The following is a 17,419-nucleotide window of genomic DNA, read 5'->3' as shown; positions in this document are numbered from 1 at the left end:
CTCAGAACTTCCTCCAATTCAGATACTAAAGTCCAATCGTCTCTCCAGTTAAAGAGATTACAAATATATCTGATCACCAAACTTTTTTCTTTATCTACAACAAACATGTAAAGAGTGTATTAGTAAAGATCACATTAGCTTGGAAACTGAGACGAGCTGTATGGCAAATCTGTCAAGATTTTGGCCTCAATGGCATAACATGCATTTATGAGGTTAGGCTCCTACGACAAGACACAAGATCTTGGTTAGAAATTTGAGTGCTTTTTTGGGGTGTAACTCTTCCTGGCCTTCCGAAGGAAGTCAGGATGCTACTTGCCATTGTAGAAATGATTTTCCATCGCAGGAACAGCTCAGTGCCCCTGTGATCTGGGTGCTAATGGAGCTCTCCTCCTGCTTTAGGAGCACTTTGCCATCAGTAATGCAGCATAAGGTGGCCTAATATTTATTATTGGTTTTTTCCCTTCATTTGGGAATGCTTTTTTACTACTTGTACATAGGCTTTGTCTGCAGCATCATTTATGTCTCCCACAGCCGTTTACAGCCATCTTGATATCCCCATGTGTCCAGTCCTCTCACTAGCCATATCTCCATGTTTTCCCTACTTGCACTGCATTAATCTGCTTTCTTCTCATCCCCCTCAACTTCCACAATCTCCATGAAACAAGTAGAAAATGGATAACATTTACCAATCTGTCCCTTGTAGCATTTAGATGCTGTACCTTTCCCTTGCCCGTTCACATAACCTCAGTTAGAGGTGGATGTCAAGGACTTTGCCTCTGCTGTAAGCTGACAGGGGTTTAGAGGAACGGCTAATCTTGACGCATACAGCTTGTTGTGTAGCCAAACCCCAGCCCCTACCTTGATGTACTGAGGTGAGTTTGACAGACCCCACAACTAGAGGCAGATTTTGACACACACCCCCAAAATCAAGATAAAAAATTACTGCTCCCCATTTCCACTGAGACTGAAAACTCATGTTAATTCATTGTCTACTGACAAAACCAAGCTGTTTTACTTTTCCATTTGAAATGAGGTATTTTATTCACATTTGTAAAAAGTTGAAAGAAGAATTCATTATGCAGAACCTGAACAGTATGAAATCTGTATGGTTACTTATTAGCCTGCAGTTTGCTTCTCCTCAGCACTACAGGTTTTCAGCAGAGATATGACTATATAGAGGAGCCTTACCTTGCTCCAAGCAGTTCAGGGAATATGGAGGATCTGTAACCCCATTCTGAACAGTTTTGAATCTATCATCAGTCACAAGCGATGCAGAGACATTCTGAGCTGCCAGCAAAACACTAAAGGGGAAAAAAAAAACAACAAGGAAAATAAATTGTGGTTACAGGTTTATGAGAAGAAGTAAAACAAGTGTTCAAATAGGAAACAGCTGGAGTACAGCCTATCATTCTTAAAATGTCTGACAGACAAGCCATTGCCCCTACTTTTAATTATTTGTTTGATCATGCACAAAATACAAATGGCTCTGATGGGAAAGCCATGGCAGTATATTAGCACAAACATATGTGTTGCGCTCATTAGATGTACTTATTCAAAGGGTTATGCAAAATCTATAGACCACTTAAATCCTCACAACAGGGCTTAGAGAACACTCAGGTGATATGCCAGTCCAGTGATTCACTGCTGCGGGTGAATCTCCTCCTAAAAGAAACCAAGAAGTGAGCAGACAAGGCTCAAGGGAGAGCAGGGATCCCTAGGGGACAACATCTGTGGACAGAAAAGGCAATCACAAATAACCGTTACCATTTCCAATTCTCCCTCTTTCCTCTTTTATAATGTAATAACCAGGCTGACAGGGAAGCAAGGAATGGTTTTCAGTCGTAGGAAAGAACAAGGTGATAATCAGGCATATTGTATCACAGAGGAAGTCATTTAAAAGACTGTCTGTTCAATGTGTGCAGGTTACTGAAAACTTCACGGTGATTATCAGTCCCTTTTGCTTCTCCTCTATAAAGAATAGCTCTTCACTGTAGGCATAGGGTCACCGTGAAATGCACAATCTCTCACCTGCCTGAAGTTCTGCAGGTGATACACAAAGAACCTAGCTGAGCTGATTTCAGTGGCATGAATAAATACATACTGATTTATGGGAACAGACTGCTAGTGAGAACAGAGCACCAGGGATCTCTTTTCTCCTCATTTAACATAATGTCTCCATGCAGGTTTCGTGGAATTGGTGCTCACCATTTCCAGTCTGCAGAGGTGCTTGTTAGTAAGAGTCTTAGAGAGGGAAGAGGGGGAAGAAACTGCGGTTATAAATGACATACTTAGTTGAGCAATAGCAGAGCCAAGGAGGAGGGAGGCATAGGCTTGCCAAAAGAGGACGCATATCATACAGATCAGAAGGTAGCAGATATGGAAACAAGTGTTGTTGTTACCCTTTTATTTCAGTCTTGCAGGGCTTTTGCAGACATTAGCTTTGGAGAAAAAGTTCAGCTTACCTGCTTATCTGAAAAACTATCTTAAAGCAACAAACACGAGCATTTGTGAATGCAGTCTGTAAACCAGGTTTGTGTGGGTAATAAAATTTGCTCCTAAACTTTCCATAGAATTCATGACTTTGAAGTTCCTGTTTCACAGCGGTGGGGTTTATCACGTGGTTAATATAGACGCCACAAAGAGCAAAAGTTCTTTTCTTCTGTATCTTCATATTTATATGTGCTGGTTTTGGCTGGGGTAGAGTTAATTTTCTTTACAGTAGCTAGTATGGGGCTGTGTTTTGGATTTGTGCTGAAAACAGTGTTGATCACACAGGGATGTTTTCGTTCCCTGCTGAGCAGTGCTTACACACAGTCAAGGCCTTTGCTGCTCCTCACCCCATCCCACCAGCGAGTGGGCTGGGGGGGCACAAGAAGCTGGGAGGGGACACAGCCGGGACAGCTGACCCCAACTGCCCAAAGGGCTATCCCACACCGTATGGCATCATGCTCAGCGTGTAAAGCTGGGGAAGAAGGAAGAGTGGGACGTTCGGAGTAATGGCGTTTGTCTTCCCAAGTCACCGTTAGGCGTGATGGAGCCCTGCTTTCCTGGAGATGGCTGAACACCTGCCTGCCCATGGGAAGGAGTGAATGAATTCCTCGGTTTGCTTTGCTCGTGTGCGTGGCTTTTGCTTTCCCTATTAAACTGTCTTTCTCTCAACTCACGAGTTTTCTCACTTTTACTCTTCTGATTCTCTCCCCCATCCCAGTGGGGCGGGGGAGTGAGCGAGCGGCTGCGTGGGGGTTAGTTGCCGGCTGGGGTTAAACCATGACATTACAGTACAAAAAAATTCCCTGTACAGCATTTCTTTAGGAGGTCAGTACTGCCTGAGTAAAAGACATGGCCAGGCTCGCTAAGATGTGCTTTTGTAAGCATCATTAAAAATACTATTTGTGCAATCTCTTTGCAATAACTCTTTACTCATGCACTTACACTGCCAGATGCTAGGCATAAAAGCACTGCACAGTTCTGGTGATGAAATTCTATGTGCCTCTTTGTTGTGCCTATGATAACTTTGCCCAGCTCTGCAGCTGTAGAGCAAAGCAGAGCAGCACAGTAAATATTCATTCTTCCTGGGCACTCAAAGAGTGCTTGATTCTCTCAGGCTTGATTCTGCAAGCCAGTAAATGCAAACAAATGCAATAATCCTGTGACTGAAACAGCAGCACGGACAAAAGATTTCTGAATAAAATTAAAATTCTTGCCACACTGCTACTGACTCCTTTAAGGACTTATCCTTTACAACTTACAAATAGTTCTCACAATGCAGCATGGCAAATTACCTAGATATTAAATGTACGGGGTTTTAAGTGCCTTGGCAACATGCCAGTGATGAAAAGTGAGTCCCTCTAAGCCTGGGTGTAATCAAAGTGGCAAAGTTTCTACAACCTCTTTTGGCATCTTTACTCAACTGCTCATGTATCCAAGGAAAAAAACCCAAAAGTCTGAAGACACTCAGTTGCTTGCTGTCCTCCATGTGCTGTAACAAGTGGACTATTTAGAATATTTTATAGCAGTGTCAGTCACACATCCAGTAGATGATTTGGAACAGAGTCCCCTAATCTCTTGAGTAACTCAAGTCTCCTACAGATCATTGAGAGTTTAGCCCAACTACAGACCAGGAAAGGGATTTCAAGGCTAAGCCCATTTTAGAAGAGTTTTATTGTCCTAGCTGCATACAGCATCAAATATTTCAGCACAGTTAATTAATGCAATTAAGCCAGCTCTGTTTTTCATATAAGCATTGAGCAAAAACATAACTGGTACTTTCTTCTTAAAGTCAGACATATTCAAAGCCCCATATGCTAAAAACCAGGCTCCCTCTCTTCTCTGCTTTCTTGGGACCAATCTTGAAAGATAAAACAGCAGTAAATCAGGTAATCAATTTAAAAAAAAAAAAAAAAGAATTTATGGCTCCCCTACAAATGCTTGAGGTGTTCCAAAGCAACTTGAATTTGGCAATTTGGCTCTATGCTTTTCTGGAAAGAAGGAGCCAGCTGCTTTATTTAGCAGAACAACTATCCAGCCAGAAGGGCTTTTCTTCAACCAAAGGCAGTGGCTGTTACCACCTTTTCTATCTGCACATGGGCAATGCCTCTAAGCAGGCTGGAAGAGAACTAAGAGTTCATCTCAAGCTCCCATTTAAAAAGTGACACAAGTGTAATTGAAAATCAAAACACTGCTCACTGTCAAGAGAGACCTTTAGAGATGCATTAGTATGGAGCCATATCACCCCCAAATATATCATGCTTTTAAGCTAACACCCTTTCTTTAAGATGAGAAGTGATGTCCTTAGAGTTCAATACACAAACCCACCCACTTTCAGTGCCTCTCCTGGCATTTTCTGTATTTTTACCTGCTTGGATTCTGAAGGAAATCAGTTATGTCTTGCAGTTGCACGCTGCCCTGAAACACATCGGGGGCCAGCAAAAGGAGATGCCACAGGGAGGTGTCATTCTGCACTTGGGAGACGAGCGTTAGAAACGAGACCATTTCCTTGACGAATGCTGCCTGGTACTGTGGGTTGTGTTGCACCTTAACAAATAACAATGCAAGAACTTATTTAAGAACAAGAACCCTTGTTGCCGGTGGGTCTTTTTATGTTTTTCAGCTTGCACTGCACTTGTACACAACTCTACAAACAATACATTCAAATGACTCTAGTGACAGGCAATAACTGAGAGACTGACTGTGCTTTACCTTCACACCCCAGATTGTACAATAAATTCTCTGTTTAGACAAGCCCTACGATTCACAATGTCCCCAACAGTCCAAAGACTAAGAATACAAGAAAAATTAATATCAATCCTCACCCTGGCAAAAAAAAAAAGGCATTACCTTTAAAGGATTCATTTGCTTTAATTATATAGCTTTCCCAAAGACAAGTACTGCGTCAATCATGAATCGTTGGATCAGATGCAGGAGTCATTGGATGAAGTTATATGGCTGAGGTAATATACGATTAAATTTATTGCCTCCCCTAGCTTTAAATATTATTTACACCACATCCTCACACTGTCCTATCTACCTGTCGCTGCAGCAGGGCAAATAAAGAGAAGAAACAAGACCGAGGTATGGTGAGAACCCTTAGTGGCCACTAGCTGATGGCTGGATGTCCTTGCCTTTCCGAGCTGTATACTCAACTCTAACGTCTTTGGGCTAATCCCATTCACAAGAATTAGCTCAGCCTCATCATGCACTATATGCACTTTGGTATAGAGATGAGCAACTCCTAGACAGGCGGGGTCATGTTCTATCTCCCAAACACTGCAATAACGTGTGTGATCTAACACAGCTACTAGCTGAAGATATTAGGAAAGGTCCCAGGCACTCACCTGAGAGAACTGACTTCTGAACTCTTGGGTAAACGACTCCAAAAGCGATGAGTTGGTAAAGCAGAATGTCCGGTGGATATTGGCTGCCATCTTCTCTCCAGTGAGACCGGGATGTGCTATGTATCGCGACAAGACCTCACACAGAATGACTTTGAGATTTGCTGCAGTTGAATATTGGGTCTGGCTCTAAAAGCGAGATGTAATGTTAAACATAGCTTTAAAGCAATACTCTATTTGGGATGGTTTTAAATGTGGTGATGAGACTCTTTTTAAGGGGCAGTAGTGACATCTGAAAAGCATTGTCCTTACAAGCACTTACACACATACAGAATTCTAACAGGTGAACAGTGTTACTGAAATCCCTCAAACTCCTCATGTAGATAAAGAGAAATGTGTGCATAAGTGTTTGTAGGCCTTAATACAAAAACATAAGCATACTGGTGTCCATGACATGGTACCAAGCTTCTGTTAAAAAGGAGTTGTTCCTATACATGGTCAATACCTACATAATAAACACACAGTCCCTCTGATGCCACTGCAGGAGTGTTGTGGAAAAATAATGAATTAAATGGCAAAACCTGTAACATCATAACTTTAATATCATGTGAAAGAAAATACACTCTAAACACCTTAACTCACACAAGTTTTGAGCAAAATATCTCAGGGTATTGTGTGTGGCCATATTTGGTAATTCATGGTATTATGTCCCAAGGTGTCTGGTTTCCTGATTTCTGCTTAGAAGATAATAAATTTACCACAGAGCTTAAAAGTCCACCCACAATAACTGTCTTCCTCTTCCCAAAATAAAGCACAGTCACATAACAGGGGAGATCCGAAAGCAGTAAAAGCTGTGTGTCGGTACTTTGAGCTTCTAACACTTTAAACACAGCTATACATAAATGCTCACACTCAACTATTATGCAACTACAGACTTACCTTCCCAAAACTGAGGATTTCGTTGAACATGTTGATGCTGGAAGTCAAGTTGGATGGTGATGAAATATTCCGAAGGGTTTTTTCTGCATGAGATACCAAATCCTCAAATGCTGCAATAACAGTTTGAAACACTGTATTTTACTTAATGTCTTTTAACCTCTTTGCTACATCAAACCACCACACAGGAGAGCTAACCAGAGCTTTGGGCATGCCATCATTATTAGTCTGTTTCCAAAGGTACAGCCAATGGCATCCTGTAATTACTTAAGGTTTTTTTCTGATGTAATTAACTCCTGGATTACATTATTTCCTTCTGTAACTTTTTTTTAAATTAAATGCATTTAACTGTCTGCTTGCAGGTCAACTTTAATTTCCACCTCTTTTCTCCAGTCCTGCAGCTCCCCCAGGCAGGAAGAGAGGCGGGTATCCTTACAAGGAAGCCTGCATCAGCTCAAGGCGGCAGCCCTGTAAGGGAGAACTCTCCAGGTGTCTTTGGCACCAGTGGGTGGTACTCGTTATTCAGAAACAGCTCCAACACAGATTCGGAGCCCTGCTGCCCGCTATAGACGGTGGCACGCTGCCAGGTGCCCAGCTGACGCACGCCAAAGCCAACACTTGCGCTGGGCTACACTCTCAAACAACACGGCTCACTGAAACCAAAGGAGCTATGCCAGTTTACACCAGCAGAAGCTATGACCTATGACTTTTATTTTATTTTTTTAAATAAGGTGTAGAACTGAGTTCCTCCCTGACCATCTGTGGCCGTCAACATGAGTTGATAGTTCCCATAACTGTTCATTGATTATTTTTTTTCCCCACGCCTCTGTGTTCAGTCCCTTTTGCGTTCTGCCTTTTTCTGCCCGGACACCAACGAGTGAGTGCATTGGCAGGAATGCTAATTGGAACAGTGAATGGCTGGAGCAGAACAGTCACAGAATGCAAATCTGTAATCATTCATTTGATCGCGAGCTCCCTGGAGAAAGGACTATCCATCATGATGGCTTGTGGATAGTACTAGCCATTACCATCAATAAATAATAATTGTAATGATTTTATGGAAAATTTAAGTCTCAAAGTTCCTTCAGGAAAGAGAATCACATCAGAGGAGAACATCACCAACAATAAATATCCACTGTGGCACAGAAGAAGACTTATTTGCTGGATAACTGAATAAGAAATACTTTTGAAAAAAATCATAAGCTGTTTATGGACAATTTGTGGGCAGTAAGAGGGCAATATTCCATAAATGGCCAGGTCTTTAATTAATGTCCAAACAGTCTGCGATCTTGCATTGCCCCTATGAAGTGCAACAATTTAATCTTGGTTTCTTGGCCAAATTTCAAAAGTCTTTTCTACAGACACTTACTTGTAATTATTCCCAAGAATTTACACTAATGTCATGGCCATGGTCACGTGCCTGTATAGAACACAGAAATCATTTTAGCAGTGCTCTAAGAATTGCATCTCTGTCCAGAGAGCCTCAAAAGGTCAGCCTTTAAAGACCAGAACTTTGCACAGCAGTGAACGACCTACCCAGTGAAGCATTCCTGCTTTTAGGAACCTCTGCACTCCATGGTGATGGATGGCTGGCCTTCGCCACACTGGATGAGCTCCTCCGCTCACTGGGGGAAGGAAGGGGAAAAAAAAAAAAAAGAAGGAAAAAAAAAAAAGAAGACACCTGTAACAACTCACAGAGTTTCTTATGATTAAGCTTACACTTGACTACTGCATGATTCAGAATGGGTCTATAGCTGGATTTCATGGCAGGTGTGTTGAAATCTGGGTTGTGCAAAAGTCTGGTTCCTTCTAGAGGCCTGGCATGTATTTTGGGGAAGCACACGGCAGCGCTCTCAGACATGAAACAGATAGAGGGGACCTCATTCATGCCTGCTCTGCAGGGGCACCAAGGACAAGCAAGGCTTGACATATGTATTTGGTCTAACCTTAAACAAATTCCCACTTCAGGAAGAAAAGGCCTCATTATATCGAGTCCTACTCGGTCCTCCGCAAATATATGCTCAGCAAAAGAAACAGTGCAGAACTTCATGGCACTGTTGATGACACTCGGACTGAGCAGAGAGGCCCTGATGCAAGCTGGAACAGCTCCAAGCTATAAGAGCAGCTTGCACGCCCCTACCACGAAATCCTTCAAGACATCAGGACCTTACTTCATCCTTCCCAAACATTTCACTACAGGGGAAAAGAAAGGGTGGAAGATGTTGGTGTTGAGCTCAGTTTTTGTACTTAGTTCCCTTTTATTAAGGGAAATCTCAAGCAACCATGTCTTGCACACCTTGGTAAATGCTTCTAAGGAACAGAATCAAAGATGAGAACCTTGGCCATTTTCTCTGCTGGCCACTGGTAAGACACAGTTTTAGGGCAAGTTATAAAACAGTTGAATAAGAGCTTCAGCGAGTTGCACAATGGGATGGGAAGAAACCAGTCTGGATTAGCTGAACATTACAAACTCTAGAATATTACACAATAATATATCCCGATAGTGAAGGGTCACAGTTCAAATACTTTGCCTTCGTGACAAACTCACCCATGGTGATTCTGCTCCTGAGGCAGAGCTGCATGTTTTCATGTTGGCTTCTGGAGCTTTCCCTTACCCAGTCAACCTTCTGCTGAGGTTTTATACTCTGCTGTATCCTGCTAGGTTTGCTGTGACTACTTAATAGTTGGGTGTTTTTTCTTGTAGAATACAATACAATTCTAAAGCTGACATTGACCACACAAGGGTAGGTATACCCACATAGTTGTGTGATACTTCACATAGTCAACTTTTAGCATCAGTAGTGGTCAAGATGCTTATTAATGACTCATGTGACTTGAGCTATAGTGTGGCCAAATCCTTTGATTTTCAGTTGGCAGGAAAAAACAGTTATTTCCTAAACAGCTGTACAGAAACCAAAAACAGAAAGCAAGGAGGATTTGTAGCTATTGAAACCCATGGAAGACCTCCAGCTTTGGCGCTAGAAGTTCCCATTTTTTCATTTCAATACCCCAAATTAACCATTGTTTAACATGCCCAGGGAAAAACAATGACACTGAGGAAATGAGTGAAGAGCTGTGAATCCAGGCATCCAGTCTCTGTGCAGCTCTGCCCTCTTCTGCTGTGTGACTTTGAATTTGATTAGGATTCACCTTGCGTAACTTCAGTCATCCACATTTTTAGTCATCCAGATTCCTTCTAACCAATGGAGAGATGCTGACCATTGACTTGGCCCAGGAAATGCCAGTTGCTCTGCACTGACTGAGGAGGACCCTTGAGGAGCCACCAACCCCAGGATCCCCCATCCTGCATGATGGGCTCTCTGGTGGAAGGCATGGGGCCCACCTTAGCTCTTCAGACTCTCAAGCTCTGGCCAAGGGGGATTTTGAGGCTCTGACATAGCAATTAGGGAGCAGCCTCTCACCTGAAAGCAAAGATGAACAACCAAGGACCTTGTATGCAAGATGCTCAGATTTTCACTGCTCCATTAACCAGGCAGGCCTCAGAGTAGCATGTTCCCCAGGGGTGTGCCAGAACCAGGCAGCCAAGGTGTAGAAACAACCCTGGCTGGCATGTCTCAAAGCAAATGCTACTTGGCTTCAACTGGAACATCAATGAAATTGAAATGCCTCCACTGAACATTTCAGTTTCAACAAACCAACATTCCAACAAAACATGCCCAACCAGCTCCACACTGCAGATCCACATGTTTTTGTGGGCAAAAACTGTTTCTTCATTTTCACCTGTTTCCCAATATGTTTGATGACTTGCAGAGAGGACACCCATTCTGGTTGGCACCTGGAGGATCTACTGAAAGAGCAGTCAATGTAGAACAAGTGTACCTCAAACTAAAGCTGTTGGGGAACATTTGCCACTTCCACCCAAAGCATCCTGAACCGCTCACCACAGTGGCAGATCAGCATGCCAGGCTGCTCTTGATACAAGTCTTATCCACTGACACCCTGCAGGACCGGACCCACAATCATGCAAAAAAAGTGTCTTTGGTCTGATCTAGGTGAGAAGAAGCATTTTTCTCAGGGAGCAAAATTCTCTTCTACTATTGAGCCCAGATCAATTGACACATTACTGATAGCTGTCCTTAATATGAACAGTTTTAGACTGTCCCATGTTGCAGCCCATATTCTCATTTCTAAGTGTTCAGATTATCTGAGACTATATCTGTTATAACAGGTATCTGAGATATACCTGTTGTGGACACACTTACACATACACACACGCATGGCTGCTCCCTCCACCTCAAAGCAAGTTTTGCTTTACAGCTGTAACACCCAGATATATTCAGATTCCCTTACAGTCTGAGAGATGAGATGTCATTAAGCCTTGGCAGCAGATCTTCTGGTGTGTACGGTGTGCCTTTACATCTGGCATCTGAATCACACAGCACGGTTTGCAGGAATGGGAAGAAGCCTGCACTAGGAAGGTTTCGGGGTGCAAGATAACCTGGAGGACGGAGAAGAAAGACAATGCCATTATTATGATGTGGACGTACACTTTTTTGCCATGTGTTTCTATCAGTATGTGCTATTTTCTCTTCCCAAACCATGGGCTTGATTCTCAGTTTCACTGAGGCTCTTCTACTCCAGCCTGGCAGCGCTATCTGCCAAATCCCACTAGAAGCCCCTCCTCAACACTGACAAAGCCATGAAAGGCTATTTAATAGGAAAAAAGAGTCAAGCTATTTGTTTATAAGATACCTGTTGGTCCCAAAGCAACTGCAGATTTCCCCCCTCCGCTCCAAAATGCAAGGAACAGGCAAGAAATGACAAAAGCACCCTAGGTTTATGATATCCTAATTCTGCCTTTAAAAAGTAAAATAAAATAAAAGCAGGCACATAGCCAGAATAACCAGAAGCACCCATAAGAGCGTGTTCTCCAAGGCTTGGTTGGATCAGTTTCTGTGCAAAGCCACAAGCTTCAGTTTCAAGCCAGGTTGTTAAAACAGGGCTCTGTCTCAGCTTTTACCACAGGAAGGGGCAATGGATCCAGGACCAGACAACCTCCTTTGCTTTTTGTGCAAACATGCCCAGGGAAGGAAGAGGAGCAATCTATCACCACCACCCGCTCCGTGTCTCCTGCCATCTCAGAGCAGCTCCTGTACCATCTGCTTGGTGACCTGTGAAGCTGGCAGCCAGCGCCGAGGGGTGAGATGTATGTCCCTGTCTCCCATTTCTGCAAACACAGAGTGGACCTGAGCAATTAGAGACTTTAGTATTTTATGTGCCACTTGCCCCGTGCTGCTTACTGCCAGCCTGCAGAGTTCACTGGCTGCTTCTCCTCTCACTGACAAACGCTCTAATAAATCTCAAAACTCTTTTGCTGGATCACAGCAACATATTATTTAAAATAATAATTTGGAAAATTACCTGGCAAAGGACATTGCTATTATTTCTACTATGGAAAGGAGCCAGATTTACAAAAGGCCCGCAGGCAGGCTTGTGGTAATTGATTACCTTGCTCTTGAGTCTCCAAAGACAACCTGTGACTCTTGCCCAGGCACAGCTTTATCTCTAATCCCTCCAACAAGGACACCATACTACATTTGTACTACATTTATTAATTATAGCACTGGTCAAAAAGCAGATGTTTCCAAAGGGGATGGCAGTGCTAGGTGGAGTACATGGCTGTCAGTCTCCGTGAAGGAGACTGGACTTTCCTGAGCTTTCCTCAGCGTGGTCGGTCTCAGCCCATGAGTGTGCACTGCATTTTTGGATCAAAATGCAAAAGCTCATGGTTTAGCATGGGAGTTCCCACTGCTTCGGGCCACATAGCAACCGGCACAGAGGACTGCTGAGACCTGCAGAGTCAAAGGCACCCATTTTGAGTGTTGTGATTCTCTTGTATACCTCAGCAGAGAACTGACCTAGACAACTAAAGGAGATACCCTACCAGAAGAGAAGGCTAGAGCTCTACCTGCTGTGGGAAGCTCCCCCAACGCTCACTGCATCCCCCAGGCCACCGGGAGTTACGTGGCAGGCTGAGCCAGCTCCCAGTAATCACAGGGCACCAAGGAGAATAAAAGACCTCTCTTGTCCCTACAGGCAGTCCTTCGGGTGTTGGGGCCAAAGGACCAAACATATGCCACTCTAAAGGTTTTTAAGTGTAATTAAGTCTGCTGCCCATGAGGGAAACTTTAGAGTAGGGCGCTTTAATCTGGAAGCACCTTTGTGTGAGTATCCCCCGCCATGTCCTTTGAGATCACCAATTACAACCCTGCAAAAGGCGTTTTGCACACACTGGCATTTTTCTCTCATCTTCCTTCTGATCTCCCGCAGCCTCATTCCTACGCAGGAAATTGACTCGCACCCCAGTCCAAAAATGCACACCACAGACCTCACTTTATCAGTGTCTCTACCAAAATGCAGCTTCAAAGACCTGGGAAGCCATGAGGTTCAGGATGGAGAGCATAACCACAATGAAGTGAGACGGGTAGGAGCTAGGAGCTACACCCTCCGCAGCCATCCACATCTACCAATGACAACCAGGGCCAGGAACCAAGCTCGTGTCTCTTAGGAGACCTGGAGCAGCTAAAGCTGTGTAACTCCTAACTGGAGAGCAGAGTGAGGAACACAAGGATGGGGCTGGGAGCTTGGGGAGCACTGTTCTTCTCTGGAGAGAGATGCGAGATGTTTAGAGACAATTATGCAAGAGATCCTGCTGAATCCAGAGCAGGGGAAGACACTTCCTTGAGATATAAGTAGCAATAACAAATATTAAAACTGGACTCAAAGGTGGCACACTTCGAACTAAGTGGACAATTAAACAATCAGTTGCTGTATCAAGTGAGGTGTACAGTGTAAGAACAAGGTGATGATATCAGCTCTTTCTTTTCTTTTCTTTTGAAACAGCAGCCTGAAAAATAGAAAGACAGGAATTCATAACCTGAAGTTTGCAAGTGCTGCTACTCATGGTGGTGGCACGATGCCTGTGAAGACATCACCGGCTCAATGTGATTGAGGTATTCAGCGAGGCTCTGCCAACTAGCATCAGATGTTGAGCAGTTTGCTGGCACCTGGTTACAAGCATGGGGCCTGATCCATCACTGAGTCACTGCAGGCGTGAACTGGTGTAACCCCATGATGTTCTTGGCACAAAAACAGTGGAGATGCCAGAGAGGACTTTTCTGGAAGAGGCCTGGACTCTGACAGCAGTCAGAAGTTTACTTCTGAAAAACTTAAGGAATCTTTTCAAGAAAGACCACGACACAGAAAAATCTGAAATGTCTGGGCCAAATTGCCATTTGGTGTAAGTTAGACCTATGCTGGTTCTTAACCCTGAGTATCTAGCACAACCATGCTCTGTGTCAAGCACACAAATAACACACAGGCTGATACGTCAGGATGAAATGAATTGTTACGTTGGCTCTGCTGCCTGCATTGATGAAATCTCCACCAACTCCATAGAAAGTTTAAAGACCCGGTTCAGATGCAGGCACCCCTTCCACAGACACCTAGCTCTGGGAGATGAATCCCACCCTTGCTTTCTCGCGTGGCAAGCTGATGGTGCTGAAGAAGCTACGCTGTGCACATTGCCTTCTTTATGCACCGGCCCCACCAAGCCAAGAACAGGGTGGCCAGGCTGGTGTGACAGGTCTGTCCTTCAGGGGCCACAGAGGCCAACAGCTTAATTTAATAGAAGCTGAGCAGCACAGCCACAGGAAGCTCAGCTTCCGACTATGCTGCCTCTGGCCAGCGTGCCCGAGATCAGAGCAGAGCCTGAGCGTAAGGCACCATGCAGGAAGCATGGCTGATTTGGGAGACCAATCCCCAGACAATCATAGCGTACCCTCAGAGCTCTTTCCTATCACTCTCTCACCCTGCAAAGGAAGGAATTTACTGATGAGAAGGTGAGTCAAGAGATTAATGCACTCCCTGCTCCATCCTCTCGCCCTCCATCCACTTGCTTGTGGTAAGGAGACATGACTCCACGGAGCCACACGGGCTGCTCTGCCCACGCACACAAATTTATTACCTCTGTCGGCCCGTATGCCACTGCAAGGACAGCCGTGAAGAAAGCTGGCTCCTGACTCCCTTCGATGCTTCAGGAGATGTTTGTAACTACCTGTCCCTCCCTTGGCTGAGATTTATCCTGCACATCAACTACATCAGTACACAACGTAAGCACTAGCTATGAAACATTACTGAAGGAAAGTTGTAAGAGCTCTGCAAATTTTAAAGGACACTCTTTTGATGGGGATAGTTTCACAGTCTAAAACGTAACACTTATCACCATTAGTGACTTTTGTAGTATTTCTACTGTTGGGGATCCCTTCAGTCTTCCACACGCTGCAGAGGGCAGCTCCTTCTCCCACTGAAGTCTATGGCAATGCCACATCCAAGGAATATGGATTTCCCTAGCCCTATAGTCCCCAACTTTATGATCCCACACCACACGATAGAGCAGATCCACAACACATGACAATTTTTCATTCTCCCCACTGCCTTTAGCTTTAAAACTCTTAATTTCCTAAAACTACAATTACCTTTGGAGGGTCCCACTACACTGCCTATGAGCCAAGAGGGAGAGATCACTGCACCCACTGCTGCCCCATGTCTGAGCTGAGAGGTCACCCTAGCGTATTTCTGGTCAAATTGACTTGTCTGCAACCAAAATCTGAGCCCAGATCTGTGTCCTGTTAGTAAAGACTGACTTCTGGGTTTGCCAGCAGCAGAATCCCAAGCGCAGAGCCTTTTGCTGTCCCCTCTCACCGAGAGCTTTGATTTTCTATCACCATTGAGAGAAGGGCACCAAACCTGAGGAAAACAAGACAGGCATCCCAAAGGGCAGAAGAGGCCAAGGGCTCAGCGCTGCATGGGCTGGCTGATTCTCCCTCCTCAGTAGCATCTACTACACCAGCCACATCCCCAAGAGCTGAAAAGAAATAAGGCATGCAGAGCAGTAATAATAAACACAAGATTATCTATAATACATGCATGCCATTGGAAATTCTGGCATTTCCACATTTGCCTTCATTCAGAATAAAATGAAGAAAATTAATTTCTCTTACTTTCCTGAACGTTGTAAATTCCAACATACTTCCCTTCAACACGAGCAAAACATTTTGTTTTCTTCAGGTAAAGGTGCTCGGTATAATAGCGATGAAAAATGTCAGGGTAATAATAAACGTCATACAAGAAAGATGAAAATTACTATTTCACTACGATCTATAAGATTAATTGAAATTGACTGAAATGTTTAAATCTAAATGGACCATGTTTTATGTTGCCACATTGATTTTGCTGCTTTCATCGCACTGAGGTTTCAGGCATTTGCACTAGCTGAGTCCAACCATTAATTTCAAGGAACTGGGCGTTTCAGCAGACCGCAGGCACAGCACCATGAACGCAGCCCCCCACGTCACCCCCTTCAGCCTGGGGCAGTGAGGCTGCCTGCCCCAAAGGAGGTAAGTGCTGGGAGGATAGCAGCCATTATTACCCACACCAGAGCAAAGGACAGTAAATAAGTAGTGTTTTCAGGTTATCACTTCTTGCATTTATCATTACTGCTGTGCATGAAACAAGGGTATAAAGATAGGACCGCGTCCACATTCGGTACAGGTTACACTCTGATGTACATCAGCCAGCGGTCTCTCGTGTAAACTAGCATCCAGTTCACTCAATGTGCAAAGTACCTTCCTTCCCCTCAATTCCCCAGTCTCAGCTCTGCTACCCTGATAGACGCTAACTACATTGTGGCCCCATAATTTGGCCATGCAAATCCCCTTAAATATAACGGAGCTACACGGACCATATCTTTTGCTTTCAGAATATCACCCATGCACTCCTTCTCCCTTTTCTGCCCACACTATATTTCTGGTTTCAGGGTTTCCTACCTAGCTCTGCCATCCATCCTGCAAAAGCAGACAAAATGTATATTCCATTTTATCCATATCAAAGATCACAGAATCACAGAATCGTATAGGTTGGAAAAGACCTTTAAGATCATTGAGTTCAACCATAAACCTAACACCACCAAGACCACCACTACACCATGTCCCTAATGATACCTAAGATACGGGATTTCCATTATGAATGGCTACTTCTTAAATAAATTTGGGTACATGAACTGTATTTTCTTCCTCCTTTACCATTAATTTAAAAAAGCATGCTGAGTTTTTCTGTTTTCTATCCACCCATAGTTTAGTGTTGTATCACTACCCCTCCTTGGGCACGAAAAAATTCTCTTGGCTTTAGATTTCACGTACTCTGATACTGCATATACCTTATGCATTAATTCCTTCCGTATTCCTTCCGTAGTTCATAAAAAATCCATACAAATCTCAACTCCCCCACTGGTGAATTAAAGGCATTAATGAGCAAATGACTTCATTAGGAAGTATTGTGTTTAATTGAAAATGCATTCAATCATTGCTAAATCATTCAAAGAGACTTAATAACCGGGACTCTTCAGCAAAGAAAAAGATGGCCAAAAAGTGGTTTGATAGAGAAATAAATAAAATCATGATCAGTAATGAAAAGGGTGAGTAAATGACCATTCCTCGCAACACAGGGACAAGGAAACACAATAAGATCATGAGGTAGCAGGCAAAAGGGACAGAATGTACCTTTTTTAACAAATACCAAAGCGTTGTGGAACTCACTGCCACAGGGTGGTGTATGCTGGAAAGCAGACATTC

General features: G+C 43.8%; 1 protein-coding gene across 1 annotated transcript in view; it reads right to left on the bottom strand.

The window, feature by feature from the left end:
• ABCA12 (ATP binding cassette subfamily A member 12) overlaps window positions 1–17,419 on the bottom strand; it is a 117,113-nt gene that overhangs the window by 58,320 nt on the left and 41,374 nt on the right. Inside the window, exons 5-11 of the mRNA XM_075511223.1 lie at window positions 11,079–11,226; window positions 8,304–8,392; window positions 6,771–6,880; window positions 5,835–6,020; window positions 4,856–5,034; window positions 1,189–1,301; window positions 1–94 (exon numbers count right to left, since the gene is read on the bottom strand). Of these exons, the coding sequence (XP_075367338.1) occupies window positions 1–94; window positions 1,189–1,301; window positions 4,856–5,034; window positions 5,835–6,020; window positions 6,771–6,880; window positions 8,304–8,392; window positions 11,079–11,226 (919 nt within the window). The remainder of the gene's footprint in view (window positions 95–1,188; window positions 1,302–4,855; window positions 5,035–5,834; window positions 6,021–6,770; window positions 6,881–8,303; window positions 8,393–11,078; window positions 11,227–17,419) is intronic.

Source organism: Mycteria americana, chromosome 9 (assembly GCF_035582795.1).
Source record: "Mycteria americana isolate JAX WOST 10 ecotype Jacksonville Zoo and Gardens chromosome 9, USCA_MyAme_1.0, whole genome shotgun sequence".
In the NCBI taxonomy this organism is placed as follows: Eukaryota; Metazoa; Chordata; class Aves; order Ciconiiformes; family Ciconiidae; genus Mycteria; species Mycteria americana.
Note: the sequence above shows the minus strand (reverse complement) of the source record. Positions and strands in the feature narration are given on the sequence as shown.